This window comes from Scyliorhinus canicula, chromosome 1 (genome assembly GCF_902713615.1).
Source record: "Scyliorhinus canicula chromosome 1, sScyCan1.1, whole genome shotgun sequence".
Classification (NCBI taxonomy): Eukaryota; Metazoa; Chordata; class Chondrichthyes; order Carcharhiniformes; family Scyliorhinidae; genus Scyliorhinus; species Scyliorhinus canicula.
In genome coordinates, this window is record NC_052146.1 from 98,377,063 (window position 1) to 98,397,782 (window position 20,720).

At 44.4% G+C, this 20,720-nt stretch overlaps 1 protein-coding gene across 14 annotated transcripts in view; it reads left to right on the forward strand.

The window, feature by feature from the left end:
* The first annotated feature begins 552 nt into the window (after window positions 1-552).
* Window positions 553-20,720, forward strand: part of LOC119965368 (syntaxin-12-like) — a 45,897-nt gene continuing 25,729 nt past the window's right edge. The window contains exons 1-5 of one of the 14 annotated variants that reach the window (XM_038796079.1): window positions 553-673; window positions 9,921-9,988; window positions 10,468-10,594; window positions 10,952-11,138; window positions 18,070-18,139. In XM_038796079.1, coding sequence (XP_038652007.1) covers window positions 11,027-11,138; window positions 18,070-18,139 — 182 coding nt within the window. In that variant the 5' untranslated portion in view covers window positions 553-673; window positions 9,921-9,988; window positions 10,468-10,594; window positions 10,952-11,026. Of the gene's footprint in view, window positions 848-9,920; window positions 9,989-10,467; window positions 10,595-10,615; window positions 10,810-10,951; window positions 11,139-18,069; window positions 18,140-20,720 lie in introns of those variants that run through there. The other 13 variants (XM_038796052.1, XM_038796088.1, XM_038796074.1 and 10 more) reach the window with 13 other exon arrangements.

Here is a 20,720-nt window from a genome sequence, read left to right on the forward strand (position 1 = left end):
GCAAAGTGGAGGGTAGCAGAAATAGGGGTCAACTGTGACATAGTTGATTGATGGAATAGAATAAAATAATCACATTGTCACAAGTAGGCTTCAATTAAGTTACTGTGAAAAGTCTCACGTCGCCACGTTCCGGCGCCTGTTCGGGGAGGCCGATACAGGAATTGAACCCATGCTGCTGGCCTTGTTCTGCATTACAAACCAGCTATTTAGCCCACTGTGCTAAAGCAGCCCTTGGAAAGTGGTTACCGAGGAGCTACAGTGGCTATGTGAGGGTGGCGCAAGACAGTCCATGACAGCAGCAGGGGCTGGACTCTCCGGTACCCCAGCTGCGTGTTTTTCTGTGCGGTGCTGTTCATTGGGATTTCCCATTGAAGCCACCCCATGCAGCCAGGAAGCCCGCGGGCGAGGGATACACTGCCACCTGAAAAAGAGAATCTCAACGGCTGGAGAATTCTGGTCCAGAACTTCAATCGGTGCAGCCCTTTCCAAGAAGCTGGATGGGCTGAATGGCCTCCTTGGCTCATCACCCCACAAAGCAGCCCGGTCGTGATGATGTAATCGCGCACTGGTCAGGGCGGGGCCACGTTCAGGACGCGCGCGCCTATCACGTGACGGCAGCAGGGCCTTGGTCGGTAACAGCCGGAGAGGGGAAAATAAAACAAGTGCTCAGTCGGTAGGAAACTCGAGTCAGACGGGCCTGCTTTGTGCAGAGAGTGTGGGGATTATTGTGGACAGTTCATCCCATTCTTGTCGCTGGGCCGACAATCACCGTTTCACCCACTGACCGCTTTCGGCGGCGGTGGTGAACGTCCCTGACAGCTGCTAAATTGTGAGCTATTAAGAGCAGGTGGGTAGGGGACGCATTATTTTGCAGTTGCTAGGGTTGGTCAGCTGCTAGTGCCCTAGACTAAAGGTGACTAGCAGTTATACAACACTGTTTATAATGTGGTCTATCCTGGCTGCTTCACTGAGGCGAGATAGAGCAGTCGTTTTGAGCCCGTGAGAGAGGAGGGCTATGAGGAGCAAGGGCAGATTTAAGTATTGATTGATTAAAGGCTACAGTTGGAGCATGGACTACGATGGAGGATGCTGCAGAGGCAAGATGGGGGTGAGGCCGTAAAGCGTCTTGTACCTAAGCTGAGGATTTTGAATTTGGTGTGAGTTGGGGATGAGTTCAAGGGCAGAGATAATGGCCAAGTAAGATTTTGTGTGGAATAGGATTTGGACTTTGTGGGGCATTGCTCAGAATCGTGGTGTAGAGGCTATTAAAGGAGTTGACTCTGAGATGATGCATGCACGGATATAGTTTTCAGTGACTGGAGAATATGATGCAGAAGTAGGTTGTCTTGGCAATAAGAATATGGGGTTTGAAGCTTTCTATAATATAGTGTCTCAGAATGGCAGCCTGTGATCATAGTGTCCAAATATTGTAAGTAAATATAAGTGGGGTGGCACAATAGTCAGCACTGCTGCCTCATGGTGCAAGGGACCTGGGTTTGATTCTGACCTCGGGTGATTGTGTGGAGTTTGTACGTTCTCCCTGTGCCTGTGTGGGTTTCCTCTGGCTGCTCTGTTTTCTTCCCACAGTCCAACAATGTGTGGGTTAGGTGGATTGGCCATGGTAAATTGCCCCTCAGTGTCCAAAGGTTTGGTGGGTTTGTGGGGATCTGTACGGATTCTATGATTCTATGAAGTAAAAAAAGTAGGTGAGATCATTCTAGGTCTGTTCCCAAGAAATAATTTCAGCCATCAGCAAGATCTTTTTGCCCCACCTCAAATTCAAATGAGAGGTTGGGGTGTGGCAGTATCATTCTTGAATGAGGTAACATACTGGAAATATACAAGGTTTACAAGCAATTGATTAAACAATAATATGTTGGATAAAAGCAGTTCAACCCCCTGAGCCTGTCCTGCCATTCAATTAGATCATGGCTGCTCTGTGACTTAACTCCATATTTGGTGCCTATCCCTTAAGTTTTTGTTAAGCAAAGATATTATCTATCTCTGATTTAACAACTGATCTACCTTCAACTGCTGTTTGTGGGAGAAAGTTCCAAACCCCTACAACCTGGAGTGAAGCAGTGTATCCTAACATCTATCTTTAATGGTCTGACTATGCTCCCTAGTTTTAGAATCTCCAACTAATTTTACCTTATCTACCCTGTCTTTCCCTGTTAGTATCTTGAATACTTCAGATCACCCCTTAAATCCTAGCTAAAACCGATCCAATTTGAGTCATTTCTCCTCATAACTCAACCCCTGTAATCCAGGTATCATTTTTGTAAACCTACATTGAGCACTCTCCAAGGCAAAAACATCCTTCCTAAGGTGTGGTGCCCAGAACTGCGCTCAACCTGAGGTCTAACCAGGATTTTGTACAGCTGCAGCATAGTTCTCTAGGTATAAAGGGTGGCATTTCATTAGCCTTTTGATTTTCTGCAAATTAGAATTAATTAATTAATCAAATTAGACATTTTGTAGTTGGCAAGGATCTTTTAGCAAAGAGTCTCTCCTTTTTAAAGATTATTTGTCAAGAAGAAAAGGCTGTTTTCTTTCCCCTAAACACAGTTTATTAGCTTATTTTCCACTTGACTAATGTGTTTGCCACTGCTACCAGTGGGGTTAGGTTGGTGTATTTTTGAGTACTGTTGTAATTGGAACAGGAAAGATTTTTTGGTGTCATTCATTTTTTCCAGGATGCTCCAGTACTTCACAGAAAATGTAGTCAGCGATATGGAGGGAGGCTAATATGTCACCAGTCTGCACAAAGCAAGGCCCCACAACCAGCAACTGAAGGACTGGCCAGGGATAGTTTTTGGAGTAGTTATTGAAGGAGGAATGTTGACCAGGGCTCTGGCAGAGCTCTGTTGTTCTAATATCATGGGATCTTTGACATTCAGCTGAGCAGGCAGATGGTGACTTAATGCCCCATGCAACCAGTAATGCCTCTGGTGATGCTGTTCAATTCCCATACTGGCTGAGGTTATTCATGAGGCTGCCTTCTCAACTTTGTCCCTCGCCTGAGGTGTGGTGACCCTCAGGTTAAATCAGCTTTCAAAAGGGAAGAGCGGCCGAGGGTCGTCTGGGACTGGGGGGACATTTATATTTGCACCATCAGCCCTGTGCTGAAGTGTCAACTTAGATTTTGTGCTTGAACCCTGAAGTGGGGGTTAAGCTGAGTAAGGATGCTGTCAGGATGGGACTAGACGTCCACCAGAGTTGGCCTTTTAGTCTCCTAAGCATCCTCTGCCATATTGTTAATCAGGTTGCTGTATTTTGTTGACCTGATGACCTAATGGGATAAAGATCACTTGAGGTCCATGTGGGGAAAAATGAGTGGTCTGGTTTGAAAATGTGCTGCAAGACAAAAGCAATTGTTTGCAGTTGAATTATGGGACTTGCATCAATTCAAGCTCTTTAATGAGTGGGTAAAGATGCGTCTGCATGAACGTCGCACTCGAATGTTCCTGTGCTTTGCTGCTAAACATATTTTCAGAATTTGTCATGCTGTAAACTGGTGTAAGTCTAGCTGCAGTTTACATTTTATTTTCTCAATTGCTAATTATCATGTTCCTGGTTTCTGAACTCATTGGTAAATTGCTAATCCCTGTTTTAGTAAAATAAGTCTCCTATCTTCCCCTTCCTGAATTTGTTAACTGTTGTTGGGTTCCTGTTTTACATCTGACCCCAATCCTGACGTCTTTGATATATATGCTCAATGGCAAGTGGAATTAGTCAACAATTTGGAATGAGATTGCTGACAGATTATCTCCTTTATGCACCCCTGTTGAATTCTCTGTTCCGATCAGCTAATTTAGCACAGGTTGAAAATTGAACCTTGGAAAATAGTTTTATTTCAAATTACAACATGTAACAAAAAAGCTAGCAGACTGAACATAAATCTGACATGTTTTCCTACAGCAATTTACTGAGCTATCACTTGCCAAATGACACTGATTTGAAATTGAGGCCTATCCACAATTCAGATTGAACCATCACCTTTTATTCACAGGTAAACTTTTGATCACACATTGGATGGAATGCCGTAAGCAGTAACCCGCTGAGTTTATCTAATGCATGTGGGAGGTTTATTTCATGCATGTGGAAGACCAACCACAGCTTTCTTATATCCCCTTTTGTTCTCCTAATTGCTTTCTTAAGCTCCAACCACTACAGCAGCAAAATGCAGTTGCAACAGAATATGGTGCTGTATCCCGACCCCGGGTCACTCTCCGTGTGGCGTTTGTGCATTCTCCCCGTGTCTGAGTGGGTCTCACCCCCACAACTGAAAGATGTGCAGGATAGGTGTATTGGCTATGCTAAATTGCCCCTTAATTGGGGAAAAAAAATAATTGGTACCTTAAATTTAAAAAAAGGGTATGGTGCTGTGAATTAGATCAATTATTGATTGCAATACTTGTGAAATCTGGACACTTGCAGATCTTTGCTCATTGGCCGAAAAGTAGGAAGAGAGAGTCCAGCAATTCAACCAGCAGGGTGGGGAAAGGATAGCGAAGTGAAAAAAGCTAAATTGTTCTTTCAGAATGACCACACAGGTTTAGCTGACTTTATTCAATATTGTAACGATTCTATTCTCTAAATGAATTGTTTGTTGCAGGTTAGTGGTTGGAGCTTAAGAAAGCAATTAGGAGAACAAAAGGGGGATATGAGAAAGCTGTGGTTGGTAAAAGTAGGGACAATCCCAAGATATTTTATAAGTAAATCAATGGGAAGAGGATAACCAAGGAAATAAATCTGAGTGGAGCTAGAGGACATTTGTAGGGTGAATATTTCATATCTGTCTTCACCCAGGAGCTGAGGTTGATATTTAAAAAAAAAAAATGTTTTAACTTTTAATTTCTCTCTGGCCTTGGGGGAGGTGTCAAGAGGACTGGAGAACAGCTAATGTGGTCCACTATTTAAGAACAATTGTAGAGATAAGCCAGGGAACTGCAGACCAGTGAGTCTCACGTTGGTGATAGGGAAACTATTGGAGAAAATTCATTTCCAATTGGAGAGGCAAGGCTCAGGAATAGTCAACATAACTTTGTCAGAGGGAGGTCATGCCTAACAAATTCGATTGATTGGATTTTTTGAGCATGTGGCATGTGTAGATGAGGGTAGTGCAGTTGATGCAGTTGACATGGATTTCAGAAAAGCCCATGTAGTAGACTTCTTAAGAAGGCTAATGCACAACGGACACAAGGCAATTTGATACGGTCGATTCAAAATTGGCTTAACTGTAGGAGACAGATGGCTGTTTTAGTGAGTAGAAGCCATTTCCAGTGGTGTTCTACAGGTATCTGTGCTGGGCCCCCTATTGTTTGTCATTTATATAAAATACTTAGATGACTATGTTTGGGGGGGGAGGTAGGATCAGTAAGTTTGCAGATGACACAAAGATTGGCTGGGTGGTTAACTGAGGTTGAGTGTCTTGGGTTACAGAAGGCCAATGGGCAGAAAAGTGGCAGATGGAATTTAACCCTGAAAAGTGTGAGGTGATGCACTTTGGAAGGAGTAATTTGACGAGGAAGTATTCAATGAATGGCCTGACGCTGGGAAGTTCTGAGGAGCAAAGGGACCGTGGCCTGTTTGTCCGTAGATCAGAAGGGTGGTGAAAAGAGCAAATGGGACACTTGCCGTTAATAATAATCTTTATTAGTGTCACAAGTAGGCTTACATTAACATGCAATGAAGTTACTGTGAAAAGCCCCTAGTTGCCACATTCCGGCGCCTGTTCGGGTACACAGAGGGAGAATTTGGAATGTCCAATTCACCTAACAGCATGTCTTTTGGGACTTGTGAGAAGAAACCGGAGCAGCCGGAAGAAACTCACTTAGTCACAGGCAAAACGTGCAGACTCTGCGCAGCCATTGATCCAAGTCGGGAATCGAACCTAGAACCCTGCTGCTGTGAAGCAACAGTGCTACCCACTGTGCTACCGTGCTGTCCTATTATTAATTGAGGCATAAATTACAAAAGCAGGGAGGTCATGTTTAGGTTTTTTTTCCTAAATTTAGAGTACATAATTATTTAAGGAGCAGAGAAGACTGAGGGATGACCTGACCTAGGTGTACAAGATTATGGGGCTGTTCCCCTTATCTGAAGGGTCAGTTATGAGGGGACACAAATTCAAGGTGAGGGGCCGGAGATTTGGGGGCGGTGGGGGGCTGCTGGTATGTTAAGGAAAAACCTTTTTACCCAGAGGGAGGAGACGGGAGGGTGGTAGAAGCGGGTTGCCTCACATTCTTTAAAAAGTTTCTGGATGAGCACTTGGCAAGTCAAAACATTCAAGGCTATATGAGCAAACTGTTGGCAAATGGGATTAGATAGATAAGTCAGATAATTTTTCATGCATCGGTGCAGACCCGATGGCCCCCTTCTGCTCTGCACTGTATCATTCTGTGATTCTGTCAGTGACCACATAGGCTCAACTGACCTTATTCTATGCTGTAATCATTGTATGATTCTCTAATTGAATTGTTTGTGGTCTTTACAATTTTTAAATTCTGAGTAAATAATAGGAGGAATGAAAGTGTAAATCCTCAATTGCAATAAATCTGAAATAAACAATTGATAGGTAAACTTATGATCAAACAGTACTTGTATGTGTATGAATAGCTATCTCGCATTGCAAGAATAATCTGCATTTTGCAATCAGCAGTGATGTTGGGGCATATGCTGTTTATCTTGAAGACAGCTTCCTGCAAAGATCTGTTTTCCTCTTTCCCAATGGTAGTTTAAGTCCGGTACCAAGTATATCTTTGGGTACCGCAGTAATGAAATCAGTTAACAGGTAAGCAGCCAGTCACAATGAAGTATTCTTTGAGAGCAAACCAGGAGATTAAAATAACTTTATATCCGTTTAAATTTTCAGATAAAGAAATGAATGACTGGATTAAGATTTAAACCAAAAGTAAACTGTTTCAGAAACTTAGGAATTTTTTTATCAATTATGGGAAAATTTGACATTTCCACAAATTCTATAATTTAGAAATTGAGCCGGTGCGAGTGTTTGCACTGAGGCCAAAGTCTAAAAGTGGAAGAACTCATAATTCAATTGCTTTCCCATTGATTGCAGTCCGGGGTGCCACACTCTCTGGAGATGCGTTGATCACTGGCAGTGAATTCTGACTTTTGGCATTATTCCAGACATGTGTGGATGCCAAAGTTGCTGTCAGTTTCTTTCTTTAAATAAATTTAGAGTACCCAATTACCTTTTCCAATTAAGGGGCAATTTAGTGTGGCCAATCCACCTATCCTGCACTTCGTTTGGGTTATGGGGGCGAAACCCACGCAGACACGGGGAGAATGTGGAAACCCAGAGCTGGGATTCGAACACGGGTCCTCAGTGCCGTAGGCAGCAATGCTAACCACTGTGCCACCGTGCTGCCCACTGCTGTCAGTTTCAGTGGAGTATGTTGGCAGTTTCACCATTGTCACCACTAAAATCTGGGCCTAAAGTACCATATTTGCCCTGAATACATCCTGGGATTCTTTACAATTGCAGCCAACAGTACGGCAACATGACCTGTTGATAGGTCAGTGAATTTGCTTTTAAATGATGTCTAATTTGGAAGCTGCCTTGCATATAAAATCTCATGGCAGCAGTGAAATGAGAAGTTTTTCACAGGGTTATGGATAAAATGTTGATCAGATCATGAGGGGAAGCTCTCTGCTCTTCAGGTAGTGTCATGGGAATCCTTACTTTCGAATGGCATCATAAGAACATAAGAACTAGGAGCAGGAGTAGGCCATCTGGCCCCTCGAACCTGCTCCGCCATTCAATTAGATCGTGGCTGATCTTTTGTGGACTCAGCTCCACTTTCCGGCCCGAACACCATAACCCTTAATCCCTTTATTCTTCAAGAAACTATCTATCTTTACCTTAAAAACATGTAATGAAGGAGCCTCAACTGCTTCACTGGGCAAGGAATTCCATAGATTCTCAACCCTTTGGGTGAAGAAGTTCCTCCTAAACTCAGTCCTAAATCTACTTCCCCTTATTTTGAGGCTATGCCCCCTAGTTCTGCTGTCACCCGCCAGTGGAAACAACCTGCCCGCATCTATCCTATCTATTCCCTTCATAATTTTAAATGTTTCTATAAGATCCCCCCTCATCCTTCTAAATTCCAATGAGTACAGTCCCAGTCTACTCAACCTCTCCTCATAATCCAACCCCTTCAGCTCTGGGATTAACCTAGTGAATCTCCTCTGCACACCCTCCAGCGCCAGTACGTCCTTTCTCTAGTAAGGAGACCAAAACTGAACACAATACTCCAGGTGTGGCCTCACTAACACCTTATACAATTGCAACATAACCTCCCTAGTCTTAAACTCCATCCCTCTAGCAATGAAGGACAAAATTCCATTTGCCTTCTTAATCACCTGTTGCACTTGTAAACCAACCTTCTGTGACTCATGCACTAGCGCACCCAAGTCTCTCTGAACAGCGGCATGCTTTAATATTTTATCGTTTAAATAATAATCCCGTTTGCTGTTATTCCTACCAAAATGGATAACCTCACATTTGTCAACATTGTATTCCATCTGCCAGACCCTAGCCCATTCACTTAACCTATCCAAATCTCTCTGCAGACTTCCAGTATCCTCTGCACTTTTTTCGCTTTACCACTCATCTTGGTGTCATCTGCAAACTTGGACACATTGCCCTTGGTCCCCAACTCCAAATCATCTATGTAAATTGTGAACAATTGTGGGCCCAACACGGATCCCTGAGGGACACCACTAGCTACTGATTGCCAACCAGAGAAACACCCATTTATCCCAACTCTTTGCTTTCTATTAATTAACCAATCCTCTATCCATGCTACTACTTTACCCTTAATGCCATGCATCTTTATCTTATGCAGCAACCTTTTGTGTGGCACCTTGTCAAAGGCTTTCTGGAAATCCAGATATACCACATCCATCGGCTCCCCGTTATCTACTGCACTGGTAATGTCCTCAAAAAATTCCACTAAATTAGTTAGGCATGACCTGCCCTTTATGAACCCATGCTGTGTCTGCCCAATGGGACAATTTCTATCCAGATGCCTCGCAATTTCTTCCTTGATGATAGATTCCAGCATCTTCCCTACTACCGAAGTTAAGCTCACTGGCATCAGGTCATTAGCTGCTAACAAAGTGCTCCATCAGTATTACACTTGAGTTATCAGCCCAGAAAATTTGCTCCAGTCCTGAAGTAGACTTTGAACCCACAGCCTTTTAACACGCAGATGAAAGCGTTATTGAAGAACCGAGTATTACTAACTGAACCAAGTTGACACATTGACCGAATTATATAGACTGAAAAGGGAGTCTGTTGTCTTGACTCTCGGCCAAGTTAAAAACAAGAATGTGGGCTAGTGAAGTCAATTCCAGTCTAATTTGAGCTTTTGGTTTGTGCAGTATACCCAAGGACACATGATATAGAATACTATCTAATTGTTGTTTATTCTATTTCCCAGTTCTTACTGGGATTATCTACTACAGTTGCTTTGTACTCTTACGGTATAGTGCCTTCGCATATGTTATTGGTAGTAAATGTTCCTCATCAGAATGGGTCTTGTGTTACCATCCCATCTTGTTCTGGGTCTACCTATGGTCTCTTGCATGTTAGGGATCATGAGCATCGCCTGAAATCTGACGTTGTCAGAGCAATGTCCACACCAGAGGAGGTAGTACTGGTCAACTAGCCAGGGAAGAGGCCATTGATTTATTAGATTTCCTTCAAAATCTTGTCCAGAATCTTGATCTTTGATATGGAAAGCCATCTAGAACCAAATGCACAATTTATCCATTTGTTACTTTGTGTAGCATGTTTCTGAGCCATTTGGATATTACTAATCTGTTGAAGAGTCATACTTTGAGACTGTGACTTCTTCTCAACCTCCATATATGTTTTGTGTTCATTCCAGAAGGTGGGAGCTCACTGCGTCAATGGCAATCTGAAAAACTCTCAATTGGAAAAAATCTTGCTAATTAAGTAAGTGACTGTCACTGAATTTCACTGTCTGGGTGGATGATCATCTGGTATGAAGGCAGCAAGAATGATATCGCATCCTGGGGATTGACACTTCTGTCTTGTTCCAACTGACCTGAATAAAAACACTAGAGATTCTTCTTGTTCAAAACTTGATAGGACTTCAGTAAGGATGTGCACAATTTCAAGTGCAATGTGCTGAAAGGTCACTCTTGTGCTGCTAAATTTCGCAACTTGTCTGGTGTGATGTGACTCTTGTAACAAGATTTTGATTTGCCAGATGCTGTTACAGGTAATAGATCTCGCTTGAAGGTGACAGGATGAGGGATATATTTTGCTATTGGGGAGGAGATCTTCTGGCTGTTCATGCTGCTGGGTTCTGCTAATGGTGCATCCTCACTGTGGGTTTCCTGGTGGCATGGAATAGATTCAGTGGGAAATCCCATTGACAACCCATGTTTATGTTTCTGCTTCTCTTCCAGTCTGCAGGGGTCATATTGGACTTCAAACATCATTGGTTTCTCTTTGCAGATGCTGCCTCTTCACAGATGCTGCCTATCTGCTGAGCTTTTTCTGCACTCAATTAAGGAAGAATAATCTTTTCAGAAGGTGTGCAATGAAAGTTGGATTTACTGATTTCTGGGAATTATGGCATTATCGGAATGATGGAATTATCGTAGGAGGGGAGGCTGAGTCGTCTTAAGCTTTTATTTTCTGGGATTTTAGAAGAACAAGGGTGATCTCCTTTGACTGAGGATTTCCAAGATTGAGAGTCCAGAATTAAGGGGTAACAGTCTCAGAATAATGGGCTGGCATTTAGGATTGTGAGTGAAATTTCTAACTCTTGTTTATGTTCTTGTGTTCTTATAGTAAAAAAGCTGTGTTTTGCATTTATCAATTTTGTCTTTCCAGATTTGGCTTTTATGTATCAAGTTTTGAATATTTACCCTAATTTTATCCTCTTAGGTTTGCAGGAAGTGCTGACATTTCTGACTCTTCACTGCTGCTCATTTTGGGTCAGCGCTGACCTCCTATGCAGCTATGTCTTATGGACGAATTGAAGATAGTCGTTTGAGCTACCACTCTCAATCCCAGGACTTCAACACACTCGCTCAAACATGCAGTGCCAACATCCAGAAGATCTCACGGAATAGTAAGTTGAAGTCGGTTCTGCTGCAGGAACCTTGGTTGGTGGTGGGGGATGTTTGGCGTTGGTTCTTTCCGCTAAAAAATGCCTGCTTTGATTATGGTTATTTTTGTTGTTCAATCACGCTAATTTGTAAGGAGAGAAAATTTTGTTGAGAATTTGCTTCCTGGTGCATGTAGCTTTAAAACTACTATAAACTTTACTTACAAAGTGGCTCTGCAATCTAGCCAGGACTAGCATTATCTATTATTTAAGGTATTGCAACATCCCTTCAGGAAAACAGAGGAAAACCAGTGTGCTGTGCCATACTGGAAAATGTGGGGGGTGGGTGGGTGGGTGGATGGATGGATGGATGATGTGTCCGTGCGCATAGAAGTGATAATGAGCAATGATTACTGCCTCAATTTACTGAGGCTGGACTGTTGATAGCTATGAAATATGAGTGTTGGGTTCCCTCTTTTTTTTTAAAAAAAAACTTATTTTCCCCTGCCAAAAAGGTTTTAGTTTTGAATTTCCCAATAAAATGAAAATGTGTGTATTTTGAACTTGCCTCATTGATTAGCACCAACTATCAATTGGAGTGCAACACTTGCTGAAGGACTAATACCTTTTTATTATTTTGCATGGAGACTCAGTAAAACTTCAATTTTTACTGTTCTCTCTGCATGTTCATTGTACGACAGATCCCATTCACAAGCTCTTTCAACAACATTTGAAAGCATAAATAACAGTTGCACCATGGTTAAAATGCCAAAACCCAGTATAATATGCTGCCTTAATTGATATGTAATTTTAGTTATTCGCAGTGGGTAAGTTTCCTTGGTCTGAACCGCCTGCTGTTTGGGGAGAGAAAATGTCGATGGAAATTTGTGCATCCTTTTCGAAGTGTTCCTGTGACCTGTCAGCTTATAGAATTGTACAGCACTTCAGCCATTCAGCCCATCATATCTGCTGGCTCTTTGACCAAGCCATCCATTTAGTTCCATTCCGCTGCACTGTTTTTTTTTCTCTCCCTGCCCCCACTTACCCTGAAAATCACACTTTCCTTTTTTTTGGAAGTATTTATGGTTTTACAACAACAAAATAAACAAACAATGTTTATAAATTCATGTACATAGTGCAAAAGCCGTCTTCCTCCCCTCCCTTACAGGTCCCACCTTTTACTAATAACCCTTCCCTCTGCTGAAGGTTAATTTTCCACAAAGAAGTCACCGAACGGCTGCCACCTCCGGGCGAACCCTAACATTGACCCTCAAGGCGAACTTGATTTTCTCCAAACAGAAAAAGCTAGCCAGGTCTCTGTCGTCGGGGGCTTTGAGTCCCTCCAAGCTCATAATATCTGTCTCCAGGGAAGCAAAGGCTGGAACATCTGCCTCTTTCTTCTCCTGGATTCTCGGGTCTTCCGACACTCCGAAAATCTCCCACCTCTGGACTCTGTACCACCCTTGTTTTTAACACCATGGGCATAACCTCTGCAAACCCCTGCCAGAATCCCCTAAGCTTATGCCCAGAACATGTGGACATGGTTCGCTGATCCTCCCATGCACCTTGCGCACCATCTTCTACTCCAAAGAATCTGCTCATCTGGGCCACTGTCATGTGGGCCCGTTGAACGACCTTAATTGTATCAGGCTGAGCCTGGCATATGTTGTGGACGCGTTGACTCTGCTCAATGCGTCCGCCCAGAGACCATCCTCTATCTCTCCTCCCAACTCCTCTTCCCACTTGCGTTTCAACTCCTCGGTCTGCGTCTCCTCTGACCCCATGAGTTCCTTGTAATTGTCAGAGACCCTCCCTTCTCCCATCCACACTCTAGAAACTACCCTGTCCTGTATCTCCCTTGGTGGTAGGAGCGGGAAGGTTGAGACCTGCCTGCGTAGGAAGGTTGAGTCCCGCACCTGCAGGTACCTAAATTCATCGCCCCTCGCCAATCTAAATTTCACCTCCAGTTCCCTCAGGCGAGAAAAGCTCCCCTCTATAACCATATTCCCCCATCCTCCCAATCCCTGCTCTCTGCCATCTCCGAAACCCTCCAACCATCCTTCCCGGAGCAAACCGGTGATTATTACAGATTGAAGACCACATTGATGCTCCCTCCACCCCCACATGTCTCCTCCATTGCCCCCAGACCCTCTGGGCCGCCACCACCATGGGGCTGGTGGGAGTATCGTGCCGGCAGGAACTGCAGAAGCACAGTTACCAACGCCCCCAAACTGGTGCCCTTGCATGAAGCCGCCTCAACATGCTCCCATACCGGACCCCCCCCCCCCCCCCCCCCAACACCCATTCCCTCAGAATCCTCTTCTATCCATGTCCATCGGTGTCCATGTACATAGATCCCTGAAAGTTGCCACCCAGGTTGATAGGGTTGTGAAGAAGGCCTATGGTGTGTTGGCCTTTATTGGTAGAGGGATTGAGTTCCGGAGCCATGAGGTCATGTTGCAGTTGTACAAAACTCTAGTACGGCCGCATTTGGAGTATTGCGTACAGTTCTGGTCGCCTCATTATAGGAAGGACGTGGAAGCTTTGGAACGGGTGCAGAGGAGATTTACCAGGATGTTGCCTGGTATGGAGGGAAAATCTTATGAGGAAAGGCTGATGGACTTGAGGTTGTTTTCGTTAGAGAGAAGAAGGTTAAGAGGTGACTTAATAGAGGCATACAAAATGATCAGAGGGTTAGATAGGGTGGACAGCGAGAGCCTTCTCCCGCGGATGGAGGTGGCTAGCACGAGGGGACATAGCCTTAAATTGAGGGGTAATAGATATAGGACAGAGGTCAGAGGTGGGTTTTTTACGCAGAGTGGTGAGGCCGTGGAATGCCCTACCTGCAACAGTAGTGAACTCGCCAACATTGAGGGCATTTAAAAATTTATTGGATAAGCATATGGATGATAAGGGCATAGTGTAGGTTAGATGGCCTTTAGATTTTTTCCATGTCGGTGCAACATCGAGGGCCGAAGGGCCTGTACTGCGCTGTATCGTTCTATGTTCTTCTATGTTCTATCCCCTCCAGCGGCTCTGTGGCTAACGCGAACAACAGTGGAGAGAGAGGGCATCTCTGTCTCGTACCCTGATGCAGTCTAAAATAGTCTGATGTTGTCCTATTCGTCCGTACGCTCACGGCAGGAGCCTGATGCAACAATCTGACCCAGTCAATAAAGCCCCGCCCTAATACGAACTGTCCCAGTACCTCCCACAGATATTCCCATTCCACCCGATCAAAAGCCTTCTCTCTGTCCATTGCGACCACTACTCCCACCTCCCTACTTTCCAGGGGCATCATGATCACGTTTAACAACCTTCTTACATTGGCCACCAACTGCCTACCCCTAACGAACCCCGTCTGGTCCTCCCCAATCACGTCCGGAACACAGTCTTCAATCCTAGAGGACAAGATTTTGGCCAGCAGTTTGGTGTCCACGCTCAATTCGGATATCGGCCTGTAGGACCCACATAGCTCTGGGTCCTTGTCCCGCTTCAGGATAGATGAGATCGTGGCCTGTGACATCATCGAGGGAAGCACCCAACGCTCCCTTGCCTCATTGAATGTCCTTGTCAACTGCGGCCCCAATATCCCAGAGAACATTTTATAAAACTCCACTGGGTACCCGTCTGGCCCTGGGGCTTTACCCGACTGCATGGCCTTCAGACCCTCTATCTCTTCCAACCCGATCGGGGGCCCCAGCCCTTCTACCAACCACCCCCCCCCCCCCCCCCCCCCCCCCCCAGTCCACCTTTGGGAAATTCGGCTCCAAATGCCTCATCCCTTCCGGCCCAGTTGGGGGGATCCGACCCATGCTGCCTACTGTAAAACTCCTTGAACGCCTTATTCACCCCTGCTGAGTCTCCTTTCCCAATCTCCCTGTCTGCCTCCCTCCTTTCTAAGCTGCTGCGTGAGCTTTCTGCTGGCCTTCTCCCCATGCTCATAGATTGCTCCCCCTCTCCTTCCTCAGCTGCTCTACTGCCCTCCCTGTAGTTAACAAGCCAAACTCCGCCTGTAACCTCTGTCGTTCCCTTGTAAGCCCTGCCTCTGGGGTCTCCGCATACTTCCTGTCGACATGCAATATCTCCTTTTATCAGTCAGTCCATCTCTGCTCTGTCTGCCTTCTCCCTATGGGCCCGTATCGAGATCAGCTCCCTTCTAACCACCAACTTCAATGCCTCCTAGACCACCGAGCCACAACTTCACCCGTGTCGTTAACTTCCAGGTAGTTCTGAATACATTTCCTCAGCCGCCCGCACACCTCTTCATCAGCCAAAAGTCCCACGTCAAGCCTCTAGTGTGGGCACTGGCTACTCTCTCTGCTAACCTGTAGGTCAACCCAGTGCGGGGCATGATTTGAGATTGTGATCACCGAAGACCCCGTGTCCACTACCCCTGTCAGTAGAGCCCTATTCAAAATTTTTAAAAAATCAATCCAGGAGTACACTTTATGACACGTGAGTAGAAGGAGAACTCCTTCACTTTCGGCTGCCCAAATCTCCATGGGTACACCCCCCCCCCCCCCCCCCCCCCCCCCCCCAATCTGCTCCATAAACACTCTATTTCACTTGGGTATATATCCAATTCCCTTGAATCTGCTTCCAACACCAACATTATGAACTAACAATTGCAACTTGATGCAAACTAAATCACTTGAATATCATTTTAGTTTGTATTTTATTATTGCCTGTTATTATGTGAGCTACAGCCACGTAGTTCCATGTAAGTTTAAAAAAATATGAATTGTGTATATATTAGCAATATGAAAACCACCATAAAAGATTAATGATCTTATACCAATGCTTATTGATAAGGTGGTGGCATGGTAGCACAGTGGTTAGCACTGCCACCTCTCAGCTCCAGGGGCATGGGTTCAATTCCAGCCTTGGGTGACTGTCTATGTGGAGTTTGTACATTCTTCACATATCTGCAGATTAGGTGGATTGGTCATGCTAAATTTCCCCTTAGTGTCCAAAAGATTACATGGGGTTGCAGGGGTAGGGTGCTGAGAGGGTCAGTGTTGACTCAATGGGCAAATGGCCTCCCTCTGCACTGTAGGGATTCTATGATCACCTAAAATTGTAATGTTTTCCACTGTAAATAATTAATCATCATTCCACAACCCAAGTTGGACTCTGACACGTTCAGCTGTACATTTTCTTTTTTAAAAAAAGCTTCCCAAAGAAAATGGAAGCCAAAGGGTGGGAAAATCTCTAACGTATGTTGTTGGTATGTGGAATGCATTAAAATAAGAATAAAATGCACTGTTTAAATCCTTGTGTTAAGAAGCCTCCAGTTTAGTTTTTTAGTTGAAGTGTAGCAATATAATTGTTTTGAACTGTCAGTTGAATATATGTGGAAATAGGCTTCATACAGATTGGAGTTAATGAACCCATGATCCGATAGCACCTATGTAACAGACTGGCACCATGTAGCAGACTGACTGACTGCTTTCATTTAAAAAAAAAAAAAAAAATTTCAAGTACCCAATTTTCTTTTTCCAAGGGGCAATTTTAATATGGCCAATCCACCTGACCACATCTTTGGGTTGTGGGGGTGAAACCCACACAGACGGGAAGAATGTGCAAACTACACATTGGGCTGGGATCGAACCCAGGTCCTCAGCGCCGTAGGTAGCAGTGCTAGCCACCCGACTGACTGCTTTCAATAAGAATAAAAGCAAATTTCTCTAATTAAAGATTGTGCTGTATTCCCTGACCCAAGATCAAAATGAGCCCATCAAGCCATGATTGTATAATTTGCATTGATAGATTGTCCACTTTAAAGTTTCTTATCTTGGAAAAGAGGAACAGTAGTAAGTTGGGCTAATATTGACAGGTCCCCTGTTTTTATATATTAAAAAAAAATCACATCTGTCTTGCAACTAAGACTACTGTCTGCCTTGATTTGGGGGAGAGGAGGAAATGAAGAACACATAAACATGGCACTCCCTAATTGCCACCAAGTTTCAAGGTGGATCAAACTCTCCTGTAGAGTCATGTGTGCAATTTGTGTTGCAGAATCATCAACATGATTTGTAATGTGCAGTAAAAAATTGCCATTAATATAAATGCTGAAAGAGTCTTCCAGAATTGCACATTAAATATTTTTTAAAGGAAGTCAGTTTATAAATATTTTTATAGGAAGTCAGTCTGAACTCTTAATGGACTCCAGATTTATAATAATTGACCCTCTCATTTACATTTTGAGACACTCCGATACACCCTACCTGAATAAAACATTACACTGTCATGCTTTTACTTCTAAAACATGTCCTTTAATCTGCCAATTGTAGGGAAATCTGCCAGTCTAGTTATTAAGTTTAACATTGTTAACACTGTACAACATATTAAAGTGAGTTGGTGGCATAAGATGGGTTCAGCACCGTCTTCTTTTTAAAATAATGTTCAAGTTGAAGAAACTTAAAACTAAGCACTGCTCCCTTTTCTTAATCAGGCTACTGGGTATATATCATAAATTGAGGAATAGAGCATGATTCGAACTTCACTCGTTATCTTCTGTATACAGTTATTGTACAATTCCCTGTTGCAATTTTGTTCAACATTTTCAATTGGAAATTCTCCATGTAAACTCGGCTGTAACAAAGTAATTCTAGAACGAGTTGTGCCTTCCTGACCCCCCCCCCCATATTGTGTGATGCCAAACCTCAAGCATTTAAGCTTGCTGTACTGTACTTGTGGTGTTTACTTCATATTTCAAAACCTAGATTATATGTTGAATTCGTTTGATGCTGATGCAAATGCTGTACCTACCAGGATGATGTTAAAGCCTGGGGCAATATACCCCTTTTCTTTTGTTGAATATTTATAGTTAAATGGATAAAATCTAATTGTTTGGTTGCTATATAATTCAGCAATGGTTATGCTGAACAACAATTGTCTAAAATGTGTATTGTATTGATGATGAGATTTTAATGTCTGTTATTGCCTACAGCTGCACAAATAAATACAATAGTGCAACAACTAGGAACACAACAAGATACAAGTGAACTTCAGGACAGGCTGTAAGTGTATACATATTTATGCACTATTTGTATGGTGTATGATTGTGTTATAATGTATCAAAATATTTGAGACCTACAGCCAGATTGTGTGACCTGAGGGTGATGCTAGGATCATGTATTACTAATGCCTGTTTACAGTACACCCGTGAGTATAGTTAAATTACAAATCTATCAATAATTTAATTGGTTTAGCTCGAGTCATTTGCAGAGTAGACATTGCACTAGCATTTATTTCTTTAAGTTAAAGCATCCGTTCTAGAAGAGTAGTAACCAGCCTAAGAGGAACAATGCATAATTTAAAATCACTTTAAATATTCATTTTATTGAGCCACAGGGCCTGGGTTTAAAGTCAGGAGGATTAAGAACTTGCATGCACAATCCTCTGGGGTGGGTATGCAACTTTGTTATCCTTCCATGTTTGGCTATAGATATTGTTATGGGCCAGGGTTTAGAGAAGCCCAAAATGTATCATGGAGTTCACCTGACCCACAACTTTTAATAGATTGTGGTATGGGGTACGCACGGCCCACTCTACAGGTGTGGAACAGCAAAAATGGAAAAGTATTTTTTAAAGCAAAACAATGTTTATTCTATGAACTCAAGTTAAACTTTTAAAAACATACAGTGAACATCTTAGCAACCATTACTTCAAATACAACCCCCCAAAGACTACAACACTAAGTAAACCTTTTAAGCTTTCCTTTTTAACATCCATAAAACTTGAAACACCTTTCACCAGAAGCACATTAGGTTCACATTCACTACTGAGAACACTTATAATTCAAAATTTACCAAATGATCAAGAGATAGTCTTTTTTTAAAATAATTTTTATTGGAATTTTTTACAGAAAATATAAAAATATAACAAGTATAGCAACAAGCAGTAATATGCAACTAACAGCCCCATAACACCCACAATTCCCCCCATACCGTAACATCACATGTATCACACTTCCCCACCCCCCCCAACAAGAGAACTTAACCATAAATTAAAATTAAATAAATCAAATCCCCCCCCCCCCCCCCCCCCCCCCCCCCCCGGGTTGCTGCTGCTACTGTCCCAGTACCCTATCGGTGAGCCAGAAAGTCGAGGAAAGGTTGCCACCGTTTAAAGAACCCTTGCACCGATCCTCTCAGGGCGAATTTAACCTTCTCAAGCTTAATGAAGCCTGCCATGTCATTGATCCAGGTCTCCACGCTTGGGGGCCTCGCGTCCTTCCACTGTAGCAAAATCCTTCGCCGGGCTACTAGGGACGCAAAGACCAGCACACCGGCCTCTTTCGCCTCCTGCACTCCCGGCTCTACCCCAACCCCAAAGATCGCGAGTCCCCATCCTGGCTTGACCCTGGATCCCACCACCCTTGACACCGTCCTCGCCACCCCCTTCCAGAACTCCTCCAATGCCGGGCATGCCCAGAACATATGGGCATGGTTCGCTGGACTCCCCGAGCACCTGACACACCTATCTTCACCCCCAAAGAACTTACTCATCCTCGTCCCAGTCATGTGGGCCCGGTGCAGCACCTTGAATTGGATGAGGCTAAGCCGTGCACACGAGGAGGAAGAATTTACCCTCTCCAGGGCATCAGCCCATGTCCCGCCTTCGATCTGTTCCCCCAGTTCCCCCTCCCACTTTGTTTTCAGCTCCTCTACTGATGCCTCTTCCACCTCCTGCATAAGCTTGTAGATATCGGATAGCTTCCCCTCCCCGACCCAGACCCCCGAGAGCACCCTGTCACTCACCCCCCTCGCGGGGAGCGCAGGGAATCCCTCCACCTGCCATCTAGCAAATGCCTTTACCTGCAGATATCTAAACATGTTTCCCGGCGGGAGCCCAAATTTCTCTTCCAACTTCCCCAGGCTCGCAAACCTTCCGTCGATAAACAGGTCCCTCAGCTGTCTAATGCCCGCTCTATACCATCCCCGAAATCCCCCATCCATGTTCCCCGGGACAAACCTATGGTTCCCCCTTAACGGAGCCTCCATCGAGCCCCCCACTTCTCCCCTATGTTGCCTCCACTGCCCCCAAATCTTGAGGGTAGCCGCCACCACCGGACTCGTGGTATACCTCGTGGGAGGGAGTGGCCACGGCGCTGTTACTGAGGCCCCCAGGCTTGTATCCCCACAGGACGCTCTCTCCATCCGTTTCCATGCTGCCCCCTCCCCTTCCATCACCCACTTACGCACCATCGACACGTTGGCTGCCCAGTAGTACCCCGAGAGGTTGGGCAACGCCAGCCCCCCCCCCCCCATCTCTACTCCGCTCCAAGAAGACCCTCTTCACCCTCGGGGTGCCATGCGCCCAAACAAATCCCATGATGCTGCTGGTCACCCTTTTATAAAAAAAAAAAAAAAAAAAGGCCCTAGGGATAAAGATGGGCAAGCACTGGAAGAGGAACAAGAACCTCGGGAGAACCGTCATTTTGACGGATTGCACTCTGCCCGCCAGCGATAGCGGCACCATGTCCCACCTTTTAAATTCCTCCTCCATTTGTTCCACTAGTCTAGTGAAGTTAAGCTTATGAAGAGCCCCCCAACTCCTGGCCACCTGCACCCCCAGGTACCTGAAACTCTTCACTGC